The sequence below is a fragment of the Rana temporaria genome, chromosome 4, assembly GCF_905171775.1.
Source record: "Rana temporaria chromosome 4, aRanTem1.1, whole genome shotgun sequence".
NCBI lineage: Eukaryota > Metazoa > Chordata > Amphibia > Anura > Ranidae > Rana > Rana temporaria.
The window spans coordinates 64,730,046-64,757,260 of record NC_053492.1 but is presented as its reverse complement, the minus strand read 5'-3'; the positions used below and the strand labels follow the sequence as shown (position 1 = coordinate 64,757,260).

General features: G+C 43.2%; 1 protein-coding gene across 7 annotated transcripts in view; it reads left to right on the top strand.

Annotated features, from left to right (window-relative positions):
• Window positions 1-27,215, top strand: part of ITSN2 (intersectin 2) — a 270,233-nt gene that overhangs the window by 130,421 nt on the left and 112,597 nt on the right. For all 7 annotated transcript variants that reach the window (XM_040348499.1, XM_040348497.1, XM_040348495.1 and 4 more), the window contains 5 exons: window positions 6,683-6,820; window positions 7,848-7,927; window positions 14,625-14,887; window positions 16,021-16,170; window positions 21,238-21,378. In XM_040348499.1, the coding sequence (XP_040204433.1) occupies window positions 6,683-6,820; window positions 7,848-7,927; window positions 14,625-14,887; window positions 16,021-16,170; window positions 21,238-21,378 (772 nt within the window). The remainder of the gene's footprint in view (window positions 1-6,682; window positions 6,821-7,847; window positions 7,928-14,624; window positions 14,888-16,020; window positions 16,171-21,237; window positions 21,379-27,215) is intronic.

Below are 27,215 nucleotides of genomic sequence, written 5' to 3'. Positions count from 1 at the left end.
TCTCTATTTCTTTTTTTTTTAACAAAAAAGCTTTCTATATATTTGGGAAAAAATCACACATACAAATCCACATAAATTGAAGCACAATAATCATTGGGAGATAAAAGCACATATAGGGACATCTGGAGATATAAAATGGCAATACACAGAGTATTCCACACTGCACAATTCACAAATCCCTAGAGAATGAACCCCTCTATTCCTTTCTATTGACAACGTAAAGTGCGGATGATCTCTCTTTACAGTAACAGTAGTAGAGAGGACACAGTTTGGGACGAATCTCCCCACTGTGGAACACAGACGCTAATTTAAAATTGAATAGCGATTCTAATTATTTCCAGCTCATCAAAAAAATGCAAAAAAAAGTTTTGCATGTATCATTTTTTCTTTTTTGGATGTAAAGGCAAACCCTAACCAACTCTAAACCTGCCTTCAGCTACATTCTATCTATCTATCTATCTATCTATCTATCTAGCAATGTAATGAAAACAAATCCCTATACAGCGAGGGGGAAAAAAGTATTTGATCCTCTGCTGATTCTGTACGTTTGCCCACTGACAAAGAAATGATCAGTCTATCATATTAATGGTAGGTTTATTTTAACAGTGAGAGACGGAATAAAAAAAAAAAATATCCAGAAAAATGCATTTCAAAAATATTTATAAATCCATTTGCATTTTAATGAGTGAAATAAGTATTTGACCCCTTCGCAAAACATGACTTGGTGGCAAAACCCTTTCACATGTATGTCCCGTTGCGGATGAAAACGGGACATACATTGGTCCCTATGTGATTACGGGTGTCAGCGGATGACCATCCGCTGACACCCGTAATCGTCCGCCTCCGCAAAGATCTGCATTTGCGGACGGAAGAAAATCCTATTTTTCTTCCGTCTGCCAGATCGGATCGGATGAACACGGACATACGGTTTGTGTTCATCCGATCCTCCGCTTTCCCCTATGGGGGAAAGACAGGGCGGTCCCTGCACAGTGTGCCGGGACCGCCCTGTCAGCTGCCAGCTCAGCGGGGATTTTACAGAGGATCCCCGCTGAGCTTTTGCGGACACACGGAGCGGATCATTACTGATCCGCCCGTGTGAAAGGGCCCTAAGAGTGCTCCTAATCTCAGCTTGTTACCTGTATAGAAGACACCTGGGAGTCAGAAATCTTGCTGATTGATAGGGGATCAAATGCTTAATTCACTCATTAAAATACAAATTAATTTATAACTTTTTTGAAATGTGTTTTCTGGATATTTTTGTCTCTCACTGTTAAAATAAACCTACCATTAAAATTATAGACTGATCATTTTTTTTGTCAGTGGGCAAATGTACAAAATCACTAGGGGATCAAATACTTTTTCCCTTTCGCTGTATTTACCTATTCCTAATGGCTCTCTGGTCTGTCTCCAGTGCAGGAGAAAGCTGACAACGGCTTCCATTGTCGGCTGCCTCGCCTACACACTGAAGCTCCTGCTGACAGCTCAGCCAGGGACCAGACCGGAGTGGCTGCAGAATAGGAAAATATTCCCCCTTTTTTTTTTTTTTTCCGTTCAAGCCACTGGTTAAACTAAAACGACTCCTCTATAGCCAGTCTTAGTTTTCTCCCCTACTGTGCCATTAAGCTCTTGGGAGAGAAGGAAGAAAACTCTGGCTTCTCCGAGCTTACAAAGAGCTGAAGGCTCTTCGCCATAGCTCATGTGACGGGGCTGGGCCAATCGCCAGGCAACAGTGCTGCCCACGTGAGCAAATCGCATGCTCAGCGATACCTGCAAGTTTTAATTAGGGACTTTGGGCCAGATCCACAACCAGCTGGCGCAACTTAAATGTTCCGATTTAAGTTACACCGCCGCAAAATTTCTACCCAAGTGCCCGATCCACAAAGCACTTACCTAGAAATTTGCAGCGGTGTAACTTAAAGCGGGAGTTCACCCATTTGTAAAAAAAAAAAATTTCTCCCCTTAGCTTCCTGCTCGTTCGGTCTAGGGGAATCGGCTATTTGTATTAAAATATGAGCAGTACTTACCCGTTTTCGAGCTGCATCTTCTTCCGTCGCTTCCGGGTATGGGTCTTCGGGAGCGGGCGTTCCTTCTTGATTGACAGCCTTCCGAGAGGCTTCCGACGGTCGCATCCATCGCGTCACTCGTAGCCGAAAGAAGCCGAACGTCGGTGCGGCTCTATACTGCGCCTGCGCACCGACGTTCGGCTTCTTTCGGAAAATCGTGACGCGATGGATGCGACCGTCGGAAGCCTCTCGGAAGCCTGTCAATCAAGAAGGAACGCCCATTCCCGAAGCCCATACCCGGAAGCGACGGAGAGGATGCATCTCGTAAACGGGTAAGTACTGCACATATTTTAAAATAAATAGCCGATTCCCCTAGTAAAAACGAGCAGGAATCTAAGGGGGAAAAGTGCCCTCTAAGGGTGAACCCCCGCTTTTTAAATCCGTCCGGCGCAAGGCAGGCCCAATCTAATGGGGCGAGTCCCATTTAAATTAGGCGCGCTCCCGCGCCGGACGTACTGCGCATGCTCCCGACGCTATTTTCCCGACGTGCTTTGCGTTACGTTACGTTGCGCCGAGTTTTGTGAATCGCGACGGGTAAAAAAGAGATGTGGCGGGGAAAAAAAAAGAATTTAAAAGAAATTTGACAGCGACGCGGGAAAGACAGGTATACTTTTACATGGTGTACTAACTTTACACTTTGTAAAAGCAGCCCTATCTTTGCGACGGCAAACTAACATTTACGGAGACTTAACGAAGGGAAAAAGCTTTGTGGATCTCCGTAAGTGCGAATTTGCATACCCAACGCTGGATTTCGACGAGAAATGCCCCCAGCGGCGGCCGCGGTACTGCATCCTAAGATCCGACAGTGCAAGTCCATTACACATGTCGGATCTTAGGGATATCTATGCGTAACTGATTCTATGAATCGGCCGCATAGATAGAAACAGGGATACGACGGCGTATCAGCAGATACGCCTGCGTATTCCTTTTGTGGATCTGGCCCTTTGTCCCTAATCAAGAGCAGAGGGAAGTGAAGGAAATTTAAGTTCTGCTAGGAAGTAGGTTAGGTAGAGTGAAGTGTCCCTTTTTAGTTGCATGTAAAGCAAAATAGTGAGACCTTATTTTTTTTATTTTTTTTAAGCTCTTTGATTTTTTTAAAACAACTGAACTGAATAGGTCACAGAGATTATCGGTGGCATGCTGCTGTCCTCCATCTGTGGCCTCCCGTCATCACACACAAGTATTTCTAATAACAGAGAACGTCTTCTGTTTGTTCAAGTAGGCCGCAATAAAAGGCAAGCCCCAGTCATGAGACCGGATGTGAGCAGGCAAAGTCACGTACCCTGGAAGATGTGATTAGAAACAAAGGAAGGAAGGCAGGCTGTGTTTAGGGAAATCCTTTGCTGTTTTCTGCAGAGCTATGTACAAATAACAGAACTTTTATCTGGGCAGAGAGGAGGCGCTCAGCGACAAAATGCGTCAAGCTAATCAGGAGTGTTTTCTAGCAACAAAATAAAAAAAAAAATGGAGAAAACTGGAAAGCTAAAGTTTGTCCACATATTGAGGGGCTTTCTGCTACCTGCAGATTTCTACGATCCTCTCTTGAACCTCAAGTTCCACATCCTGCTGATTGTGGCCTTTCTTAGATTCCTGCATGCTGGTAGGCAGTTGGCTTATCTCCTCTTTCTCAGTATGGCTTCTCCACAAGTCACTTTATGGGCTCCTGGTGATGGGCATTCTTTTCAGATGCTGCATTTTCCTAATGAAATACATGTGTTTTGATGGCAGACACAGCAATTGACAAGAAAAGGCTGCACTTGACCTGCTTTCTCTGTGGTTCAAATGCACCTTGATGGGACATGCCGTGTACAAAGAAATGTAGCGCAATGCAGAGTAGGTCAAACGCAACCTCTGGATTGCCTTGTGTACTGCTCAGTTATAGACTTATGCTGGCCATACACTTCACGAAAAATCGTCCAAACGAACTATCGAAAAACGAATGTTCGGTCGTGAGCGCAAACGTTAGTGCCATCATGTAATGACCAATACATCGTTCAGTGGACATAAATAAAAAAAATTTGGTTCGTTTTTTTTTTACATATACCTAGTGCAGAAAGTTCGGACGGGAAACGCATTAACCTTCCGATTTATCGTTCGTTCGACAGAAAATTTCCAAACATGTCCTTTTCGTTTTTTCGGCTCAAAAACGTCCAGACGATTATCGATTTTGTGCCCATTAACTGTTCGAAAAACGAAAGATCTATGTCGGTCGAATTTTCGTATAGTGTATGGCCAGCATTAGGCTGCGTTTTGACCTGCTTCGCTTTGTGCTGTGTTTCTTTGGATGCATATATAGATCCTAGAAAGAAACAGTGCTGGGGGACTTCAGTGGACACTTTCAAGGCTGCTGAGAAGAAAATAAATATGTGATTAAATGGGCCACACTCACCGGCCACATTATTAGGTACACTTTGCTAGTATCGGATTGAACCCCCTTTTGCCTTCCTGTCATAAAGGGATGGACACGGTCAGCAACAATAATCAGGTAGGCCGTGGCGTTTAAACGATGCTCAATTTTCACCCCAAGGGGCCCAAAGGGTGCCATAAAATTTCCCTCACACCATTACACCACCACCACCAGCCTGAACTGTTGATACAAAGCATAATGGATACATGCTTTTCATGCTGTTTATGCCAAATTCTGACCCTACCACCTGAATGTCCTAGCTGAAATCGAGACTCCTCAGACCAGGTAATGTTTTTCCATTCACCTGTTGTCCAATTTTGGTGAGCCTGAGCAAATTTTATAGCCTTATAGCTAGATTCACAAAGAGTTACGCCGGCGTATCAATAGATACGCCGTCGTAACTCGGAATCTAAGCCGTCGTATGTTTAAGTGTATTCTCAAACTGAGATACACTTAAACCTAGCTAAGATACGACGACCTGCGCCGTCGTATCTTAGCTGTCTAGTTCTGCCGGCCGCTAGGGGCGTGAACGCTGATTTACGCCTAGAATGAGTAAGGCAGCGAGATACGCCGATTCCCTAACGTACGCTTGCTGTCGCAGTAAAGATACGCCGTTTACATAAGGCTTTTTTCCGGCGTAAAGTTAGTCGAACAAATAGCTGGCCTAGTCAATGTTAAGTATGGCCGTCGTTCCCGCGTCGAAATTTGAAAATTTTACGTTGTTTGCGTAAGTCGTCCGTGAATGGGGCTGGACGTAATTTACGCTCACGTCAAAACCAATACGTCCTTGCGGCGTACTTTGGAGCAATGCACACTGGGATATGTCCACGGACGGCGCATGCGCCGTTTGTAAAAAACGTCAATCACGTCGGGTCACCACCCATTTACATAAAACACCCCCCCCTCATCCTCATTTGAATTGGGCGCGCTTACGCCGGCCCATTCACGCTACGCCGCCGTAACTTAGGAGGCAAGTGCTTTGTGAATACAGCACTTGCCTCTCTTGCTTACGGCGGCGTAGCGTGTATGCGATACGCTACGCCGCCTCAAAAGTAAGCCAGTCTATCTGAATCTTGCTAATAGTTTCCTGTTCTTAGCTGATAGGCGTTTGACCCCGGTGTAGTTTGATGTGTTGTGCGTTCAGAGATGGTATTCTGCATATCTTGGTTGTAATGAGTGGTTATTTGAGTTACTGTTGCCTTTCTATCATTTCGAACCAGTCTGCCTATTCTCCTCTGACATCGACAAGGCATTTTCGTCCACACAACCTTCGCTCACTGGATCTTTTCTATTTTGGACCATACTCTGACTGTAAACCCTAGAGATGGTTGTGTGTGAAAATCCAAGTAGATCAGCAGACCAGCCCATCTGGCACCAACAACCATGCCACATTCAAAGTCACTAAAATCCCCTTTCTTCCCCATGCTCGGTTCATCAATTCATCTTCACCATGTCTAGATGCCTAAATGCATTGTGTTGCTGCCATGTGATTGGCTGATTAGCAATTTGTGTAACAAGCAATTGAACAGGTGTACCTAATAAAGTGGCCAGGGAGTGTATAGGTCTTTTCAGGAATAGGGGAATTCAAAGTGAGCAGAAATGTAGCTTTTCTTATGATTGGATAATTAAAGTGAATATTCTAGGTATTTTATTGTATAATGTGAGTCTAAGAAATGTAAGACGCTGGAATAATTAAATGTTTGTTCACGATGCACACTATCCTGTCCCTTTCTAGACTGAGAAATACAAGGGCTGCCATTGCTGGCTATCTTAGAATGCTAGTTGCCTGGCTGTCTTTGACTTGTCAACAGGCTCACTACTCACCGTATCTCCACACTCGTATCTGCTTTTCACCCCCCTGCACCCCACCACTCTGTGATATACCAGAAATACGATGCAATTCCTGGTACCTCAGAGTATAGTGAGCATGCGATTACCTCCCATACCACCCGTGTGAATCAACAGGTACTTTGTTGATTGACAGCTGGTTCACCCAGTGTTGTCATATGGAGGTGGAGAGAGTACCTAGCCATGTGTGAGCACCAAGGGATCCTCCTCTTCGATTTCAGTGCCTGAGCTAAGCATTACGCAAAAGGAAGGCGAGTATGGCGTGCCGTAGATACTTGTACAGTAAAAGTACATACTGTTGATACTGGGAATTTGTAATATTATAAAATGGACTATAATTGCCTTTTTTTTTTTCTTCTGCTAGGTCTCTTGCAGATGTTGATCGAGATGGGAAACTGAAAGCAGATGAGTTTGTGTTGGCCATGCATCTAACTGACATGGCAAAAGCCGGCCAGCCTCTCCCACTCACTCTGCCCCAAGATCTAGTGCCCCCTGCATTCCGGTATGTTCTGTTATCGTTTTTCTTTTTTTGTATATTTTTTTTGTTTTGTTTGTATATTAAAATGGTAACAAGCTTTTTTTTAGGGGCATTAACCCTTTATTTGTCCTCCTTATGCAATCTCTTGTAGTTCAGTTGCTACCACAGTTTTATATATTGTGCCAGTTTTTTGGATACAGGTCAATAAAGCTACCAGTGTGGTGTGGATTGGTTTTTGTGTGGGTATAGTTACATCTCTGCTCTGTCACAAGACAGCAAATGTTCTCTCCTGCAGTTTATCTGTAGTGTTCAGGCTCTGGTAACGGAACTCCAGCACAGCACAAAGTCCTGATAAAATGGAAGGAGGTCTCTTTTTTTTTATTTTTTTATTTCCTTTTTAAATGATGCCAACTGCTTCTGTAAAGATACAGCAGAGTCAGGAGATAAGTATACGGCAGGCGATACACAGCTCTAACTACATGGACTGTTCTTGGGTGTCAGAGGGTGGTCAAAATAAGTATGCTGGCATCTAATGCACAACTTTAACTACATGGGCTGTACAGGGTGTATGAGGAGTTCAAGGTAAGTAAACTAGAAGCCAGTACACAGCTGTAAGTACACCAGCAGCTAATACAACATTATAACTACATGGGCTGTACTTGGGTGTATGAGGGGGTCAAAATAAGTATGCTGGCATCTAATACAAAGCTGTAACTACATAGGCTGTATGAGGAGTAAACTAGCCATTTACGCAGACCTTCGCTGTGGGAGCGGAGTATAATGAAGTCTAGGGCACTATGGTAATGTTTCCTCGTGTTTTATATCACGTTTGTACCTTTTTGATGTTGTATTTGAAATCCTTACTTGCGTGATTAATCCAGAAGCTGCAGGAAGGGTTTGTCTATTCACATTACAAACCTGAAGTATTACGTAAGGAACTAATATTTTACCCGTTTTCTTACCCAACTTACAATTGAACTTATTTATGCATATCTTACAGCAGATATTGATGTTTTCAGAGTCTTGTTTATTTGGTTTTGTCTCCTTTTAGTGGTTCTGATCCCATTAATGGAACACTGCCCACCTACTATAGGATGCAAGAAGAGGAACCCCCTCAGAAGAAGACACCAGGTAAATCTAGATAACCTTTTATTTTTTACTTTTTTTTTTTTTATGGCTGATCATGTGTTCAGACATACAATGAGAGGTGATGTTTGTGCACATGGGCTGTAGTATCGGGCTTACCCCCAGGCTCCTCTGTGTGTGAAAGGCATTGCAAGGTGCCTGTGTGTCAAATGAAATTTGTGTAAGAAAATTCGTTTTTTATTTTAAATGTATTCTAATTCTTGCAAGTACTGGTGCAACAAGAAGATGACAACTCGCCTGCTAGATGTAGATCTTCTGAAATAGGTGTGCACGGTCCATTCTTCTCTAGTAACATCCTAATTCCCGAAGTGAAAGCAATCCGTGCATTCACCATACAGATTCAAGCTTAGGTTGTCTTCCTGGATAACAGAAGCTTAAAATGAATAATTTCATGTGAAAAAAGCCCACAACATGATGGCCCGAGTGTAAAGGGTGTGAGCAAGACTGATGGTTTGAAACTTGTCTTGCACTTCTTTTTTTTTTTTTTTTTTTATGAAATTAACCATTCCAAGGTGTTTTTATGTTGGGGGGGAGAAATGGTGAGATTTTTGTCTATATGGTAATTGTGCTGATTACGGTACTTTTTGTGAGGAACAGTACTCTGGAAGGCCAGAACTTTGCTGCATTTGTAAATCATGTGTACCTGGCCGCCTCTTTCTGAATGCATGGATCTAGTCTCTGGCAATGTCCTTGGTAATAAACAGTTTTTTGTTGATATCTTTAACCACTTTAGTACCATGCTATAGCCGAAAGATGTCCATAGACATCCTCCCAGAACCATTCTCACTGGGGCCCGCTCTGTGACCGCTATGTCATTCGCACACAGCTGATCACAGATCGGGTAAAGGGCCAATCATAGCAGCCATTTACCATGTGATCAGCTATTTCCAATCACAGCTGGTCGCATGTAAATTGACCTGCTGTTTAGCAACAGTCCTTTCCTTATGCGCTCTGTCTGTGTGAGGAAATGAGAGCTGATCACCAGCAAGGCTGTGAGCATATTGTTTATACTGATCATCAGTGCAGCCTCATCAGCACATATCAGTGAAGAAAAATTACTTATCTGCAAAATGTTATAATAAACCTAAGTAGGGCTGCAAATAACGATTATTATCATAATCGATTAGTTGGCCGATATTATTGTTTTGATTAATCGGATAATGACCTTAACAAAAGTGTGGTGTATAACTTAGTTAACATGTAAAGTTTAAAATAAAAAATGACATATCTACCATATTTATCGGCGTATAACACGCACCCTAACTTTAAGAGGGAAGTTTCAGGAAAAAAACTTTCTACAGCCCCCTGCATATAACACACAGGCACAGTTTAGCCTCTATTTTAATAGAGTAAATATTAATAACCAACTATATGGTTAAGGAGCAAAATCTCTAATCCACTCTGAGAAGGACAGAAGAGATATACTGTATATACCAGTGATGGCAAACCTTGGCACCCCAGATGTTTTTGAACTAAATTTCCCATTTTGCTTGTGCACTCCGCAGTGTAGTTAAGTAATATGGGAAATGTAGTTCCAAAACATCTTGGGTGCCAAGGTTCGCCATCAGTGGTAGATACTATTAGGCCGCGTACAGGCTGTCGGACAAATCCGATGAGAATGGACCGAGGTTCAGTTTCATCGGTCCAAACCGACCGTGTGTATAGCCCATAGGTCTGTTGTCCTTCGGTCGAAATTTTTAAAACATGCTTTAAAATCGACCCGATGGCCCGCTGCCCGATCGGTCCAAACCGATGGTTAGTACAGAAAGCATCGGTTCAAAACCCACGCATGCTCAGAATCAAGTCGACGCATGCTTGGAAGTAGGGTTGTCCCGATACCGATACTAGTATCGGTATCGGGACCGATACTGAGCATTTGTGCGAGTACTTGTACTCGCGCAAATGCTCCCGATGCTTCCCCCGATACTTCCCCCCCAACCCCCCCCCCCCCGCCACGAGCGGGTGGAGAGGGGGCGGAGAGCGGGCGGAGCAGAGCACTCCTCGGGTATGGAGGAGAGGAGACCTGCCGCCGCCGCTGCTGCCTAGTCCCCAAAGTGAAAGTCAAGCCCCCCCACCCCCGCCGACATCTAGTTGATCAGCGCGGGGAACATACAGCTTTCATTTGAATAGCTGTGTGTTCCCCGCGCGCCTCGTTATGTATAGCCCCTCCCCCTTGTCCGGGCACTTTAATAGACATATCACCCGTCCCAGGATTGGACGGGTGATATGTCTATCAAAGTGCCCGAGCAAGGGGGAGTGCTTATACATGACGAGGCGCGCGGGGAACACACAGCTATTCAAATGAAAGCTGTATGTTCCCCGCGCTGATCAACTAGATGTCGGCAGCGGCGGGGGTGGGGGGGCTTGACTTTCACTTTAGTTTGACTTTGCACATTTACCCCGCGATATACAGAGGGACACTGACAGCCAGAGGGAGAGGAGTGATGTCAAGGGGGTAAGCTCCCTCCCCCCCATCCCCGTGCACACCGCGCCATCCCGCGGCTTAACCCCTCACCTCCCGGCCCTGATAATCACTTCACTTCTCACGGATGGCTCCGGGACTTGTAATACGGAGATCTCCCCTCCCCCACTGGGTCCAGCCAGAAAGTTACAGTGTGTGTAATCCCCCAACAGTCCACTGCACAGCACCGGTCCCTGGATGGGGGGCGCTGTTCCCGGTCAGAGCTTGTCCTCTGATAGGATGACAACACTCACCATCTATATTGAGGAGCAGGAAATGTGTTATCACTACAGACCCCCCCCCCCATGTATAATATAAGGAGGAGGGGAGGTGTGTGTTGTGTAGAGATGGCAGGGGGAAGTCATTACCCAGAGGAGAGGATCAACACTCAGAAATCAACAGGTCCTCTTCTCAGACACATAGAAAGAGAGAGAGAGAGAGAAAGCAATGTGTACTTCTATGGCTGATCACACTGAGCCCCCACTAGTGTAGTCCATTCCATCCACACTGAGCCCCACTAGGCTGCATTTAGGGACATGGCTGCATTTAGGCTTCATTTAGGGACAAGGCTGCATTTGGGGACACATGGCTGCATTTTAAAAAAAAAGTATCGGTATTCGGTATCGGCGAGTACACAAAAAAAAGTATCGGTACTTGTACTCGGTCCTAAAAAAGTGGTATCGGGACAACCCTACTTGGAAGCATTGAACTTCGTTTTATTGAGCACGTTGTGTGTTTGAAGTCACCGCGTTCTGACCCGATCGGTTTTTGGAATGATGGTGTGTACGCACATCAGACCATCAGGCCACTTCAGCGGTGAACCGATGGGAAATGGCCCGTCGGACCATTCTCATCGGATTTGTCCGAGCGTGTGTACGCGGCCTTAGAGGTTGAATCTGGTAAATCCGAGATCAAATTTTTAATTTAAAGAAAAATAAAATTAAAGACTGTTTTGCAGATTTTCAGACTCCCTTGCCATAGTACGTGCCTCTTTGACTTAAAGCGGCGTAGCGTAAATACGGTACGCTACGCCGCCTTAAAGATGCGCACCCCTACATGAATCTAGCTAACGGTAGGTGGCTTCATAAAAGCTACCAGCGCATGCTGGCCATTCACAAACCGTTAGCTAGATTCATGTAGGGGTGCGCATCTTTAAGGCGGCGTAGCGTACCGTATTTACGCTACGCCGCTTTAAGTCAAAGAGGCACGTACTGTATTCACAAAGTACTTGCCTCCTAACTTACGGCGGCGTAGCGTAAATGTGGCTGGCGTAAGCGCGCCTAATTCAAATAAGGATGAGGGGGCGTGTTTTATGTTAATGGTGGGTGACCCGACATGATTGACGTTTGTAACGAATGGCGCATGCACCGTCCGTGTACATATCCCAGTGTGCATTGCTCCAAAGTACGCCGCAAGGACGTATTGGTTTCGACGTGAACGTAAATTACGTCCAGCCCTATTCACGGACGACTTGCGCAAACGACATAAAATGTTCAAATTTCGACGCTGGAACAACTGCCATACTTAACATTGACTAGGCCAGCTATTTGATGGAATAACTTTACGCCGGAAAATGCCTTACGTAAACAGCGTATCTTTACTGCGACGGGCGCTCGTACATTCGTGAATCGGCGTATCCAGGCATTTACATATTCTACGCCAAACTCAACGGAAGCGCCACCTAGTGACCAAAGGAAAAATTGCACCCTAAGATACGACGGCGCAGGCCGTCGTATCTTAGCTAGGTTTAAGTGTATCTCAGTTTGAGCATACACTTAAACTAAGGACGGCGCAGATTCCGAGTTAGGTCTAACTCTCTCTGAATCTGGCTACATGTCTTCCTTCAAAAAAAAAATTAATTTGAAGAACCTTTGTTCGATTGTTAGTGGGGTCAAATCGACGTTCGTTTTCGACCACAGTGACAAGAAAATTTGAAGGAGCAAAAGAGAAAACTTCTTGGTCAAAGAAATTTTCAGACAGTGTATGTGGGTTTTGTTCAGAAATGACATTCATTTTAAAAGCAAGAGAAATTTTCAAAGGACATTCTTTCATTCAGCGAATGTACAGATTTTTCATAATTCTCGTCCGAAAACCGATACGTGTACGGCCAGCATAAGGCTCAGTTCACACCTCTACAGTTTGCTTTTGACCTGTTTCTGCAGTGATTTTTGCTGTGCGTTTTTGCACATGTAATTTGGCTACAATTTTCATTTTGCATTTTTTATGCTTTCTTTTGGCCAATTTGTTTTTGGGCAGAGTAAAAAACGCAAATCGACAACAGCGCACTACACACTTTTCTGCAGCTTCTCCATTGATGTTTATTGAACCAAAAAAAGCAAACAAAAGAACCGTTTTGGGTTGAAAAAAAGTCCCTGACCCTTTTTAAATACGCAGCGGCTAAAAAAAATGTATAGATGTGAACGTGTCCAATGGGAATAGATGTTAAATGAACAGTAGTACATTTATGCATAAAGCACCAAAAAACCCATAGGTGTGAACCCGGCCTAAGACGTCTAGTAGCAGCAGCATGCTTTTTTTTTTGTATTACCTGTCATCCGAGGTTTAAAAAAAAAAACGAAAAAGAGACCCTTTATAGTATAAAAAGAGCAAATAATTGCTACTATAAGGGGTTCATTTATACTGTGAAACAGTGAAAGTAAATTATATTTATTACTTATATCATACATATAATAAAAAATACACTCATAAGTAGGATCTATGGGCATTTTAACTTGAAGCTATATAAAGGGTGATGGGAATCTTTTATATTAAAGTGGTACTAAAAGCTAGAACTTTTTTTTTATTTTTTTTATTTTTTTTTTCATGGCTATGATAATTTTAAAGTTAATGAACAATACTGGTAAAAGATTACTTTAAATGTAATTGTAATGCCTTATATTATCCCCAGTCTATCAGCCTCCACCTTCTCTGGATTCAGATGCTGATCTTCCCAGCTCAAGATCTTTAACCACTTCAATACCGGGCACTTTCTTCCCTTCCTGCCCAGGACAATTTCCAGCTTTCAGCACTGTCGCACTTTGAATGACAATTGCACGGTCATGCAACACTGCACCCAAACGAAATTTTTATAATTTTCTTCCCGCAAACAGAGCTTTCTTTTGGTAGTATTTGATCACCACTGGGGTTTTTTATTTTTTGCTAAACAAACTAAAAAAGACTGACATTTTTGAAAAACAAAAAGGTTTTCTTTGTTTCGGTTATAAAATGTTGTTTTTTTCCCGGCACTGATGAGGTGGCTGCTGTGATGGGCAGCACTGATGAAGTACTGACAGGTGTTACTACTGGGCACTGATTGGCACTGTGGTGGGCACTGACAGGTGTTACTACTGGGCACTGAGTGCACTGATTGGTAGCTGTGGTGGCACATTTGATGGGGCTGTGCTGATCAATGTGCTGATTATCATCACAGACACCCCCTCTGACAGGGAGAGCCACCGATCTGCGCTCTCCACACGGAGGATTTCCGTTTACTGGCACTTTCTGGTCCACGCGATGATCAGCTGATCATCGCGTCAGAGGCTCCATACCACGAATGAAGATGCAGTGTGTCAAACTGACAAACAGCACCTCCAATCGCTGCACTGCGTGCCGGAATGTTATCCTGCTGGACGTCATATGACGCCTAGTCAGGATAACGGTACCACCGCCCGGCCATCATTCTGTTATAGGCCGGGCAGGAAGTGTTAGTGATTTTTTTTATTTTTAAAACAAACATGTTATACTTGCCTGCTCTGTGTAATGGCTTTGACACAGAGTAGCCCTGATTCTCCTCTTCTTTGGTCCCCCACCGATGTTTCTGGCTCCTCCTGCCTTCAGAGTGCCCCAAGTGCAAGCTGCAAAGTATAGTATAGCATGCCCCTCTAGCAAGGTAAAAAAATCTTCTGCCTTTAGAACCACTCGCTTCCTGCCCAGGACTATATGTCCAATAAGGGCATTGCTAGTCACAAATTCTCAGGCGCTTACTGACATGTATGGATGGTGTACTGAGCTGTATGTGTGCTGCACTGTAGTTCCTGATATGTAAACAAATAATGCATTCTGCATGCAGGCCAACTAATCGGCTGGCAGATTAATTGCTTATGAAAATGGTTGACAACTATTTTCATAATTGATTAGTTGTCGATTTAACCGATTAGTTGTTTTGGCCCTAAACCTAAGCAGAACGTCTAATTTCATTTTTTTTTGTTTTCCAAATTTAAGTGTCCTTTGAAGATAAAAGGAAGCAGAACATGGAACGGGGTAACCAGGAGCTGGAGAAGAGGCGTCAAGTCCTGCTTGAGCAGCAACAGAGGGAGGCTGAACGAAAGGCTCAGAAAGAAAGAGAAGAACAGGAACGCAGAGAGAGAGAGCGGCAAGAGCAGGAGCGAAAGAAGCAGCTGGAGATGGAGAGGCGTCTGGAGAGACAGCGTGAGCTGGAGAGACAGAGGGAGGAGGAGAAGAGGAAAGAGTTTGAGAGGAGAGAGGTAGGTCCTCTATCTGTTTGGATTTCTCATGTATCATATCCCTCTGATGCCTTTCATCATCAGAATAGGAGAATTTAGTTGGTGCTCTGGGCGGTTCTTCTTTTTTGATTCAGGTTCTTAAAGTGGTTGTAAAAAATTGTTTTAATTTGTTGCTACAGGTAAGCTTACAATAAAGCTTACCTGTTGGTACTAGGACTATCGCCTAAACGTGTACCATTTAGGAGATATTCTCTGGCTCTGCAGCCGGTGTTGTCAGCAGTGCATTCGCACCGCGCTCTGAAAGAACGGCATACTGAGTACGCTATCCCTTTAGAGCGTTATGCCGAGATCATGGCTCCTGTGCATATCCGCAGGAGTGACGTCATCACGGCTCGACCATTCAAAGGACCGCAAACCTGGAAGGAAGACCGGGTGAAGATGGAAGCCCTGTCGGCAGTGAGGGCTTCATTTTGCATACTAGCACATTATGACTGTCTTGCAGGGAGGTTGTGTTTTTTTTTTGTTTTTTTTTTTGTCTTCACTATCACTTTAACTTTTTAAGAGTGCAGACCCTTAGCAGATTGTGCAATATTTACCCATAACCCCCAGCCCTTCTTCACCAGCATCATCACCAGTCCTTCTAGGTATCAATATGATATCAAGAGGTTAGTAACTTGGTGTTGCTTTACTTATTGATAAATACAGTAGGAAAAGAACCGATGAAAGAAAATCATATGCATTTGATCATACTTATAAAGCAAATAAAAATACACAAGCTAGTTACAACTTGTGAGATATTTTCTTTTTTCTTTTGTGCAATCAAAACATGAATGAAGGAACACTTATAAACAATGTTTCTTGAGTGTCACCCGGCATATTATTTTTTAGAAAATTCTGTTTTTAATAAGAGATGCAGCCCCATTTCGTTATCACTTTGTTCCCATAACTTAAGGTGAATGGTTACCCCCCCCCCCCAGCAAAGAACACCTGGTGTAGACTCCTGCTGTACAGCGTGTATCATTATACTGGTGGATCACAAGAACAGACTGATGACTCGGACATTCCATCATTACTAAACTTGATGGATGCAAATGGAAGTATAGAAAGGTGTCCTATAATAATTTGAGCTGTACATGTTGCAAATCTTCCTGCAGGCTGCAAAGCAAGAGCTGGAACGCCAAAGGCAGCAAGAACTGGAGAGGATTCGCCGTCAGGAGCTGTTTAACCAGAGGAACAGGGAACAAGAGGAAATCATCAGGCTGAAGTCTAAGAAGAAGAGTTTACAGTTAGAACTGGAAGCATTGGTGAGGAATTTGGAATATTTCATGTTCCTGTAATTTGTGCAAAAATGCACACGCCGTCTATTTTCACAGCGCTTTACATATGTTTTGTACAGTGGATATAAAAAGTCTACACACCCCTGTAAAAATGTCAGGTTTCTGTGATGTCAAAAATGAGACAAAGATAAATAATTTCAGAACTTTTCCACATTTATTGTGACCTATAAACTGTACAACTCAATTAAAAAGCAAACTGAAGTAAAAATAAAAAAACGAAACTAATGTGGTTGCATAAGTGTGCACACCGTCTTATAACTAGGGATGTACCTGTGTTCAGAATTAAAGTGGAGGTCCACCCTAAATTAAAAAAAAAGCCATTATATATATTTTTTATACTTGCCAGAAATGGCTGTTGCTAGGCAGATTGTCCTAATCTGCAACTTCCTCTTCCGCGGTGATCTTCTCTCTTCTCCTCCTGGGAAATGGGGCTCTCTGTCTTCTGGGAACTGTGTGTGTCCCAGAGGACAGCCGCCCATTCACAAAGCGCTGTGCGACTCGCGCATGTGCAGTAGTAAACGGGCAGTGAAGCCACACTGAGGATGGTGGCGCCGGGACCCGATCCAGAGCATGGATTGGCCTCGGGCAGCCGACATCGCGGGCACGCTGGACAGGTAAGTGTGCTTATTAAAAGTCAGCAGCTACAAACACTGTAGCTGCTGACTTTAAAAAAAAAAAAAATCCTAGCTGGACCTCCGCTTTAAGCAATCTCATTCAAACTCATGTTAAATAGAAGTCAGTACATAACTACCATCATTTAAAGTGCTTCTGATTAACCCCAAATAAAGTTCAGCTGTTCTAGTAGGTCTTTCCTGACATTTTCCCAGTTGCATCCTATCGCAAAAGCCATGGTCCACAGACGGCTTCCAAAGCATCAGAGGGATCTCATTGTTTAAAGGTATCAGCCAGGAGAAGGGTACAAAAGCATTTCCAAGGCATTAGATATACCATGGAACACGGTGAAGACAGTCATCAAGTGGAGAAAATTACATTACCAATAATTGGACGTCCCTCCAAAATTGATGAAAAGACAAGAAAACTTGTCAGGGAGGCTGCCACAAGGCCTACAGCAACATTAAAGGTGCTGCAGGAATATCTGGCAAGTACTGGCTGAGTGGTTGACAGCAGTCTCCTGTATTCTTTATTTTATATGGTGTAGAGTGGCAAGACGGAATCCTTTTCTTACAAAGAAAGACATCCAAACCTGATCCAAATTTTGCAAAAACACATCTGAGGTCTACCAAAAGCATGTGGGAGAATATGTAATGATCTGATGAAACCAAGGTTGAACCGTTTGGCCATAATTCCAAAAGATATGTTTGGTGCAAAAACAAGACTGCACATCACCAAAAGAACACCATACCCACCGTGAAGCATGGTGGTGGCAGCATCATGCTTTGGGGCCGTTTTTCTTCAGCTGGAACAGGGGCCTTAGTCAAGGTAGAGGAAATTGTAAACAGTTCCAAATGCCAGTTAATATTGTCGCAAAGAGGAACTTCATCTTTTAGCATGACAACAAAGGCTGTGCACAGGAGATGCCCTCGCAAACTGACAGATTTGGAGTTTTTTTGCAAAGAGTGGGTGAATCTTGCCAAGTCAAGATGTGCCATGCTGATAGACTCCTACCCAAAAAGACGGAGTGCTGTAATAAAATCAAAAGGTGCTTCAGCAAAGTATTAGTGTAAGGGTGTGCACACTTATGCAACCATATTTGTATACATTTTTTACTTCCCTCCACCAACAAGATTTCAGTTTGTTATTCAACTGAGTTGTACAGTTTATAGGTCACATTGTGTGATAAAAGTTCTGAAATTATTTCTTTGTTTCATTTTTTTTTACATCACAGAAACCTGACATTTTAACAGGGGTGTGTAGACTTTTTTTATTTTCACGGTACACTCACATCAGTCTCTGCCCTCAAGAAGCTTACAGTCTAAGGCCCCAAACTCGCATTCATACACACGTACTGGGGCCAATTTAAACCGTAACCAATTAACCTACCAGCATGTCTTTGGAGTGTGGGAAGAAGTTGGAGTACCCAGAGGAGCCCCATGCAGGCGCAGAGATAACATGCAATTTAGTGTCATGTACCTGTAATAAATAAATAAATAGAAATAGCTTGAGACTGAAAACACTTAGTGTAATGTTCTTCTTTCTCTTTATTGGAATGCGGTTATACATGGGAGTGGGGGTATATATACATGGGAGTGGGGGTATACGCTTCACAGGTTGATCTGGATGGGCTGGTTTCTTTATTCCACCTTACTAACCATGAAAGTATGGTATTCTTAGCAGTGTCATTCCACACTACATTGTTAAACCTGGCCTTTTCGGAGTTGTGAGCACTTTAGAGACAGCAGAGTTGAGGAAAAAGGACAGGGATACAGATGGCACATAATTATATGGGTTTTCAATGTGTTTGCAGAAAATGATATTGGCAGAAAATGATATTGGCACACTATTGCTCAGCACTACTAGAAGGTATCGCTCAAAACCAATGACTCTTGCAATCCATTAGCTGGAAGTTGCACATCAATGGCAAGATCTCTAGGAGAGCAAAGAAACGACTCGCCTGCTCTTATGGTGTCACTTGCTCAGTGATTGGATAAACAACATATCGTTCGGCCCTGCTCCCTTGCCCTGCAGAGGGATTCTGCAGTGTTTTGTCTAGCGAGGGAGCACTCCCTTATCTTCCCTTCAGCAGATAAGGGGGTGCCTTTGATTTTTAATGTCACCCCCACGCATCTAAAAACTTTTTCATGCACATGAAACCAGTGCAGCTGCCATTTTAAAAAGGTGCATTGACCTTCTTCCTGCATCTCCCGTATGTACAACAGCCCAATGGGCTGCTGTAATTGCACAAACGTGGCACGCAGGAAACCACTAGATGCGAACCTAGCATTAAAGGGGTTATAAAGGTACAATTTTTTTCTCCCCTAAATGGCTTTCTTTACTTTAGTGCAGTCCTCCTTCACTTACCTCATCCTTCGCTTTTGCTTTCTAAATGTCCTTATTTCTTCTGAGAAATCCTCACTTCCTGTTCTTCTGTCTGTAACTACACACAGTAATGCAAGGCTTTCTCAGTGGTGTGGAGTGTCGTGCTCGCCCCCTCCCTTGGACTACAGAAGAGTCAGGATGCTCTCTACGTTGCAGATAAAGGAGCTGTGTTAGTGGGCGTCCTGACTCTCCTGTAGTCCAAGGGAGGGAGCGAGCACGACACTCCACATCAGGGAGAAAGCCTTGCATTACGGTGTGTAGTTACAGACAGAAGAACAGGAAGTGAGGATTTCTCAGAAGAAATAGGGACATTTAAAAGCAAAATGGAGGGATGAGGTAAGTGAAGGAGGACTGCACTAAGGTAAAGGAAGCTATTTAGGAAAAAAACAACCCCTTTAAGGCTAGACTCTTACAGTGCATCTGGAAAGTATTCACGGTGCTTAATTTTTTCCACATTGTCATGTTACAGCCTTATTCCACAAAATTCTACAAACAATATCCCATAATGACAACGTGAAAGAAGTTTGTTCGAAATCTTTGCAAATTTATTAAAAATAAAAAATGAAAAAAATCACATGTACATAACTATTCGCAGCCTTTCCTTAATCCTTTGTTGAAGCACCTTTGGCACCAATTGGAGCCTCAAGTCTTTGAGTATGATGCCACAAGCTTGGCACACCTATTTTTGGGCTGTTTCTCCCATTCTTCTTTGCAGGACTTCTCAAGCTCTATCAGGTTGGATGGGGAGTGTCGGTGCATAGCCATTTTCAGATCTCTCCAGAGATGTTTAATTTTGTTCAAGCCTATGCTCTGGCTGGGCTACTCAGGGACTTCCACAGAGTTGTCCCGTAGCCACTTCTTTGTTGGCTGTGTGCCTAGGGTCATTGTGGTGTTGGAAGATGAACCTTCACCTCAGTCTGAGGTCCAGAGCGCTCTGGAGCAGGTTTTCATCAAGGATGTCTCTGTACATTGCTGCATTCATCTTTCTCTCAATCCTGACTAGTCTCCCAGTTTCTGCCGCTGAATAACATCCTCACAGCATGATACTGCCACCATCATACTTCACAGTAGGGATGGTATTGGCCAGGTGATGAACGGTGCCTGGTTTCCTCCAGACATGATGCTTGCAATTCAGGCCAAAGAGTTTACTCTTTGTTTCATCAGACCAGAGAATTTGGTGTCTTATGGTCTGAAAGTCCTTTTAGATGCCCTTTGGCAAACTCCAGGCGGGCTGTCATGTGCCTTTTACTGAGTCATGGCTTCCATCTGGTCACTCTAGCATACAGGCCTGATTGGTGGAGTGCTGCTGAGATGGTTTTTCTTGTGAAAGGTTCTTCTCTTTACACAGAGCTCTGTCAGAGTGACCATCAGGTTTTTGGTCACCTCCCTGACTGAGTCCCTTCTATCCTGATCGCTCAGTAGGTCTGGGCAGTCTGCTCTAGGTGGTTCCAAACTTCTTCCATTTATGGATGATGGAGGCCACATACATTTTTCAGTACCCTTCTCTGGATCTGTGCCTCAATACAATCCGGTCTCAGAGGTCTACAGACAATTCCTTGGACTTCATGGCTTGGTTTGTGCTCTGACATGCACTGTTAACTGTGTGACCTTTATATAGACAGGTGTGTTCACCTTTCCAAATCGTGTCCAATCAATTTTCTGCAGGTGGACTCCAAGTTGTAGAAACGTCTCATAGATGATGAGTGGAAACAGGATGTACACGAGCTAAATTTTGAGTGTCATGGCACAGGCTGTGAATACTTATGTACATGGGATTTTTTTGGTTTATTTTTAATAAATTTGCAAAGATTTCAAACAAGCTTCTTTCAGGTTGTCATTATGGGGTATTGTTTGTAGAATTTTGAGGAAAATAATGAATTTAAAACATTTTGGAATAAGGCAGTAACAACAAAATGTGGAAAAAGTGAAGAGCTGTGCATACTTTATGGGTGCACTGTATATTGCCTTACGGCAATAATGATTCTACCAAGACTAACTAGGGCTTTTCTTTTTTTTTTTTCTTTTTTTTTTTTTTAGGATGAAAAACACCAGAAGATCACACTCAGAGTTCAAGAAGTCCGAGGTAGAAAACAAATGAGGAAAAACGAGCTGGACAATATTGATAAGAAATGTGATCTGGGAATCATAGAAATCAAGCAACTCCAGCAGCAACTTCAGGTAATATCTGCACAAAAATGTGTGCCAATTGAGGATGTTTTGTTTCATATGTGTTTTGTTTTTTTATTTTTTATTTTTTTATTAGCCCCTTGACCTGCGGAACATTTACCCCTTCATGACCAGGCCATTTTTTGCAACACGGCACTGCGTTACTTAAACTGACAATTGTGCAGTCATGTAACGCTGTACCCAAATATTTTTTTCCTAACACATTGAGCTTTCTTTTGATAATAGTGGATCACCACCGCGTTTTTTGTAATTTTTTTTGCGCTATAAACAAAATCTAAGCAGACAATTTTGAATTTTTTTTATTACGGATGCACCGAAATGGAAATTTCAGAACCGAAACAAAACCGAAATAAAAAAAACCGAAAATGACGTTTCTTTGTTTTTCCCCTATTTCATTTTTTTTTTCCACATTGGCACAGTGGCTGCGTTTGATGGCACAGTGGCTGCGTGTGTTGGCACAGTGGCTGCATGTGATGGCACAGTGGCTGCATGTGATGGCACAGTGGCTGCATGTGATGGCACAGTGGCTGCGTTTGATGGCACAGTGGCTGCGTTTGATGGCACAGTGGCTGCGTTTGATGGGCACAGTGGCTGCGTTTGATGGGCACAGTGGCTGCGTTTGATGGGCACAGTGGCTGCGTTTGATGGGCACAGTGGCTGCGTTTGATGGGCACAGTGGCTGCGTTTGATGGGCACAGTGGCTGCGTTTGATGGGCACAGTGGCGACGTGTGTTGGCACAGTGGCTGCATTTGATGGGCACAGTGGCTGTATGTGTTGGCACAGTGAGGCTGCAATGAATGTTTTTTTTTGGTAGTCAGATAAGGCAAGCATGGCTCAATAACACACAAACGTTTTTTTTTTTTTTTTTTTTTTTTTTTTTTTTCTTTTTTTTTTTCTCTTTTTTTTTGCCACTTCAGACTTCACCCCAGCAAGAGACTTGCTCATGATTTTATTCATAATTCCGTCTCTACATCTGGTTTAGCATCATTTGTGGTGTATTTCTTTTGCGAGTTTTTATACTTGTTATAATTTTTATTTTATTTATTTGTTTATTTTTATATTTTCCCCTTTTTTTTTTTTTTTTTTTTTTTTTCTCACCGTTTAGAACTCACTCTTTTATAGTAAGTACGGAATTTTTAAAAGATTATATCTGCGTGACAAAAAAAAAACAATACCCAGCATCCCATCTCCCCCCTCCCCAACTAAATCCCCCCCTCCCCCCCCTACCCACCCCCTCCCTGAACCATCCCACGACTCCACTCTGAGAATTCATTCTCTTAATTGAAAAATGTGTTCCTATTCCTCTCTCAGGTTTTCTGCGAACCTCCAGGACTTTTTAAATTCCAACCAGGGTAACCATATCTCCTTTTCCCCTTCCTTATGTTTATAGCTCCCGTATTTTAATTTCTCTCTCCTATAAGTGTTCTCTACGGAGTCGATCCACTCCCACATTTGCGGACTTTTCGCATCTCTCCATTTAAGGGGAATCAATCGTTTTGCTGCGTTCAGCAAATGAGGGATCAGTGAACCCTTGTACTCCTTCTCTGGAATCTCCCCCCCATGAAAGAGAACTACCCAAGGGTTATCTTCCACTTCTTTTTTTGTTATTACCTTTATCAGGGACAAGATTTTTTTCCAATAGGCTTTAATTTTCCGGCAGTCCCACCAAAGGTGTGCCATTGTTCCTCTTGACTCACAACCTCTCCAGCATTCCTCTGACTCTCCTCCTCTGAATTTTGCCATTTTATCTGGGGTGGCGTACCACCTCGTCAAGCATTTGTAGTTCATCTCGGCAGTTCTTATGTCTACTGCCGAGGTGTGAGTCATTTTCAGGATTCTTCCTATGGTCGTTTTCCCCCTTGGGACCCCTAAGTCTGTTTCCCAATTTTGGATGAATTTTGGCGTGTCCAACTCTTCCGTTTTCTGCAAGTAATTATAGATTTTAGATATATTTCCTTTTGAACTTTCGATGCTACACAATTGTTCCAATAAGGTGTAATCCTCTTGTGACCTCAAAGGGTGTGGTAGGCGCTTGACGAATGAGACTAACTGCAAGTATCTCCACTCGTCGAGCGCCCTAATTCCAATCCTATATTTAATATCGTGAAGTGTCCTAATTTTGCCATCTAGTGTTATATCTTTTAACTGTGTTCTATTTGTGATCCAATTTCCCCCTACTTCTTTTGTCCCCGGAATGAAATAATCATTTTCTTTTAAATCAATAAGGGGTGAGTTGAATTCTGTTTTTAATTGTTTGTGAAGTCTATCCCAGATCCTCCATGCATTGTGAGTAATTGTGTGTGTTGAGGAGTGTAAGAATCTGTGTTGTGGTGGATTCCAAATTAATCTCCCTAACTGTGCCCTCGCTAATGTGCATTCAATATTTATCCATCTTTTGTCCTGGGACTCTTTAGCCCATTCTATAACCCGTGAGAGAACCGAAGCGTTATAATACAATCTGATATCGGGTACAGCTAAGCCTCCCTTTTTCTTGGCCCGTTTTAGGATTTGAGCAGACACCCTGTGTTTTTTATTATTCCAGATATAGTTCATTATGAGGGAGTTAATTATTTTGATGTATGACGGTGGTAGGTAAATTGGGGCCATTTGAAACTTGTATAGGATTTTTGGGATGAGAACCATTTTTACCACATTTATCCTCCCGAACCACGAAATTGGTCTATTATATATGTTTTTAATTTCACTTTTTATTTCGTTGAGTAGGGGGATAAAATTTATTCTATATATTTTCTTGATGGTATTTGCCAGTTTTATTCCCAAGTATTTTATTTCTTTTTGCCATTTGAAATTATATTTCTTCCGCAGATATTGTTCTTCTTCTTTAAGAATGTTGATATTCAGGATCTCCGTCTTTTCTGTATTCATTTTGAAGTTTGACACCTCACCATATTGTTTTAGGGTAGCTATTAAGTTCGGGAGGGTGACTCTTGGGCTACTTATATAGAATAGAATGTCGTCTGCGAAGGCGGATAATTTGTGCTCATCTTCTCCAACTTCTATTCCATATATTTCTGGATTTTGTCGAACCATTGCAAGCAGGGGTTCCAATGATAAGACAAAAAGAAGGGGGGATAGGGGACAGCCCTGTCTGGTTCCATTTCTCATCTCAAAGGGTGCGGATAGAGATCCATTGATCTTGATCCTAGCACATGGATGGAAATAGAGCGTTTGGATCCATTTGATCATCCTTGGGCCTATTCCTATAAATTCTAGTGTTTGTATCAGGAACCCCCAGTCTACCCTGTCAAACGCTTTCTCAGCGTCTACTGACAGGAATAGACCAGGGGTCTCTCTTTCTTTAATCTGCTCCATGAGAAGAAGTGCCCTAACTCCATTGTCCTTTCCCTCCCTCCCAGGTATGAAACCGACCTGGTCCGGGTGGACAATGGCAGTCATTACCCCCTTCATTCGTTCAGCCAGAATTTTTGCATACAGTTTGGTATCTGCATTCAGGAGTGAGATAGGTCGGAACCCTGAACAATTCGTATTGTCCTTTCCTTCTTTTTTAATGACAGTGATCGTAGCTGTTAATGCCTCTCTACTCATCTCATAGTCTAGCCCCAACCCATTGAAATATTGACATAGTCTAGGGACTAAGATGGTACTAAACCTTTGTATGTAGGCAGACGTGAAACCGTCTGGTCCAGGACTTTTCCCATTGGGAGTATTTTTTAGGACCTCCCTTATTTCCTGCTCAGTTATACTTTCCTCCATTCTTTCTATCTCATGCTCTTCTATCTTCGGTAGATTAGTTTGCTGTAATACTGCCCTGATCTTATCCTTTTTTTCGGCTGGGTCCCTGATCTTCTGTTGGACGTCGTATAGTTTTTCATAATAGCTTCTAAAGGATTCTGCTATTTTATTTGTCGCATATACTAAGTCCCCATTCCCATTCCTGATTTTTTCGATAAAATTCCTGGTTTTCTTTTTTCTTACCATTCTGGCCAAGTTTTTACTAGGTTTATTTCCCCAGACATATCTTTCTCTCTCTACCCTGTCTATGAAATTCTTGGTTTCTTGCTCGGCAAGGGCTTTGTATTCATCCCTTGTTATAGTTAACTTACGGAGTGTTTCCCTCTTTTGGCCCTGTAATTTATGTTCCTGTTCCAGCCTGTAAATCTCCTCTTTTAATGTTTTTAGTTTACTCATTCTTGTTTTATTTTTCTTTGCCCCCTCAGCAATAAAAATCCCTCTTATATACGCTTTGTGGGTGTCCCACAGGGTTGCTCCTGTGATTCCCTCCTTGTCATTCTCCTGAAAATACCATTCCAATTCTTTCTGTACTCTCTCGACCACCTCCTCGTCTCTCAACAGACTTTCATCCAATCTCCATTCAGGAGGAATGCATTTTTGTATGGATGTGCTTATTTTCATGGTTATAGGGGCGTGGTCAGATAGCGTTAAGATCTCGCACCTTGCTTCGACCACCCTCTCCAAAAGTCTATGGTCTACGAGGATGTAGTCGATCCTCGAGTACGTCCCATGCACAGGGGAGAAAAACGTATAGTCTCGTGTCTTGGGGTTGAGAATTCGCCAGACATCCATCATTTGGTTTTGTATCATTTGTTTTTTCAGTAGCTTGAGGTGCTCACCGTTATTCCCCTGAGCATGGGACGTACTATCGAGGCTCGGGCACATGCAAAAGTTAAAGTCCCCCATTAACACCACATGTCCCTCTTCGAAATCTTTTAATTTTCTGAGAATTTTACTAATATATTTAGCCGAATTCACATTGGGTGCATACACATTTGCCAGAGTGTAGTCCTCCTCTCCTAGTTTTACTTTCAAGAACAAGAACCTTCCCTCCGGATCGTTCAATCTGTCAACCAATGTGCATCTAACTCCCCTTGCAAATCCTATGGCGACCCCCCGGGATCTCGATGAGACTGTGTCTCCATAATACCAGACGGGATAATCAGATGAATACAACTTTATATTAGACTCTAAGGTAATATGGGTCTCTTGTAGGTAGACTATGTCTGCTTTATACTGCATGATTTCGGCAAGAATTTTATGTCTCTTAATATGGGAGTTTAATCCTTTTACATTATATGATAAGAACTTAATATCTGTCATTTATCTCTCTTTTTTTTTTTTTTTTTTTTTTTTTTTTGAATTTGAGAAGAATTCCTGTGGAGTCGTTCAGATGGTCCCCCTCCCGTTACCCTCCCTTCCCCCATTTCCCATTTCCCCCCCCTCCCTTCCCCCCCTCCCCCTTGCCCCAACCCCCCCTCCCCCCCAACCCCACCCTGGCCCGCTCTTGGCCTGGGAGCCGCTGGTAGAAGACTACTCGCCTTCATCCTTGGCTCCTCTTTCGTGGTGGTGTTCGGGGCTCTCCCTTGGCTCCGCCCTCCCCACCCCCTCCCCCCACCTCACCGTCCCGCTTCTCAAAGTTCCATGCTAGGCAGAGCCCATCTAATCAACCCAATCAGGAAGTTCAGGAATTGTTAAATCCATTTTAAGGCAAAATACATTCAGTTCCTCCGGGTACCTAAGTCGTGCTGTTTTGCCCCCCTTTATACCTATGAGGCACGCCGGGAATCCCCATTGGTACCTAATATTTTGTGCCCGCATCAGCTCTAAGAGGGGTTTCAAGCATCTCCTCCTTGCCAGTGTTTCTTTCGCCAGATCGGAGAATATTTGTAAGTCTGTGTCTCTATATCTCAGGGGGGGTTTTCCCCTAAGCCTACTCCATATTTCTGCTTTATCGACGTAACTCCTGAACCTCACTACCACATCCCTTGGGCCGTATCTTTCCATCTGTTGGGGGTTCCCCACACGGTGCAATCTCTCAATCTTAAGGGGC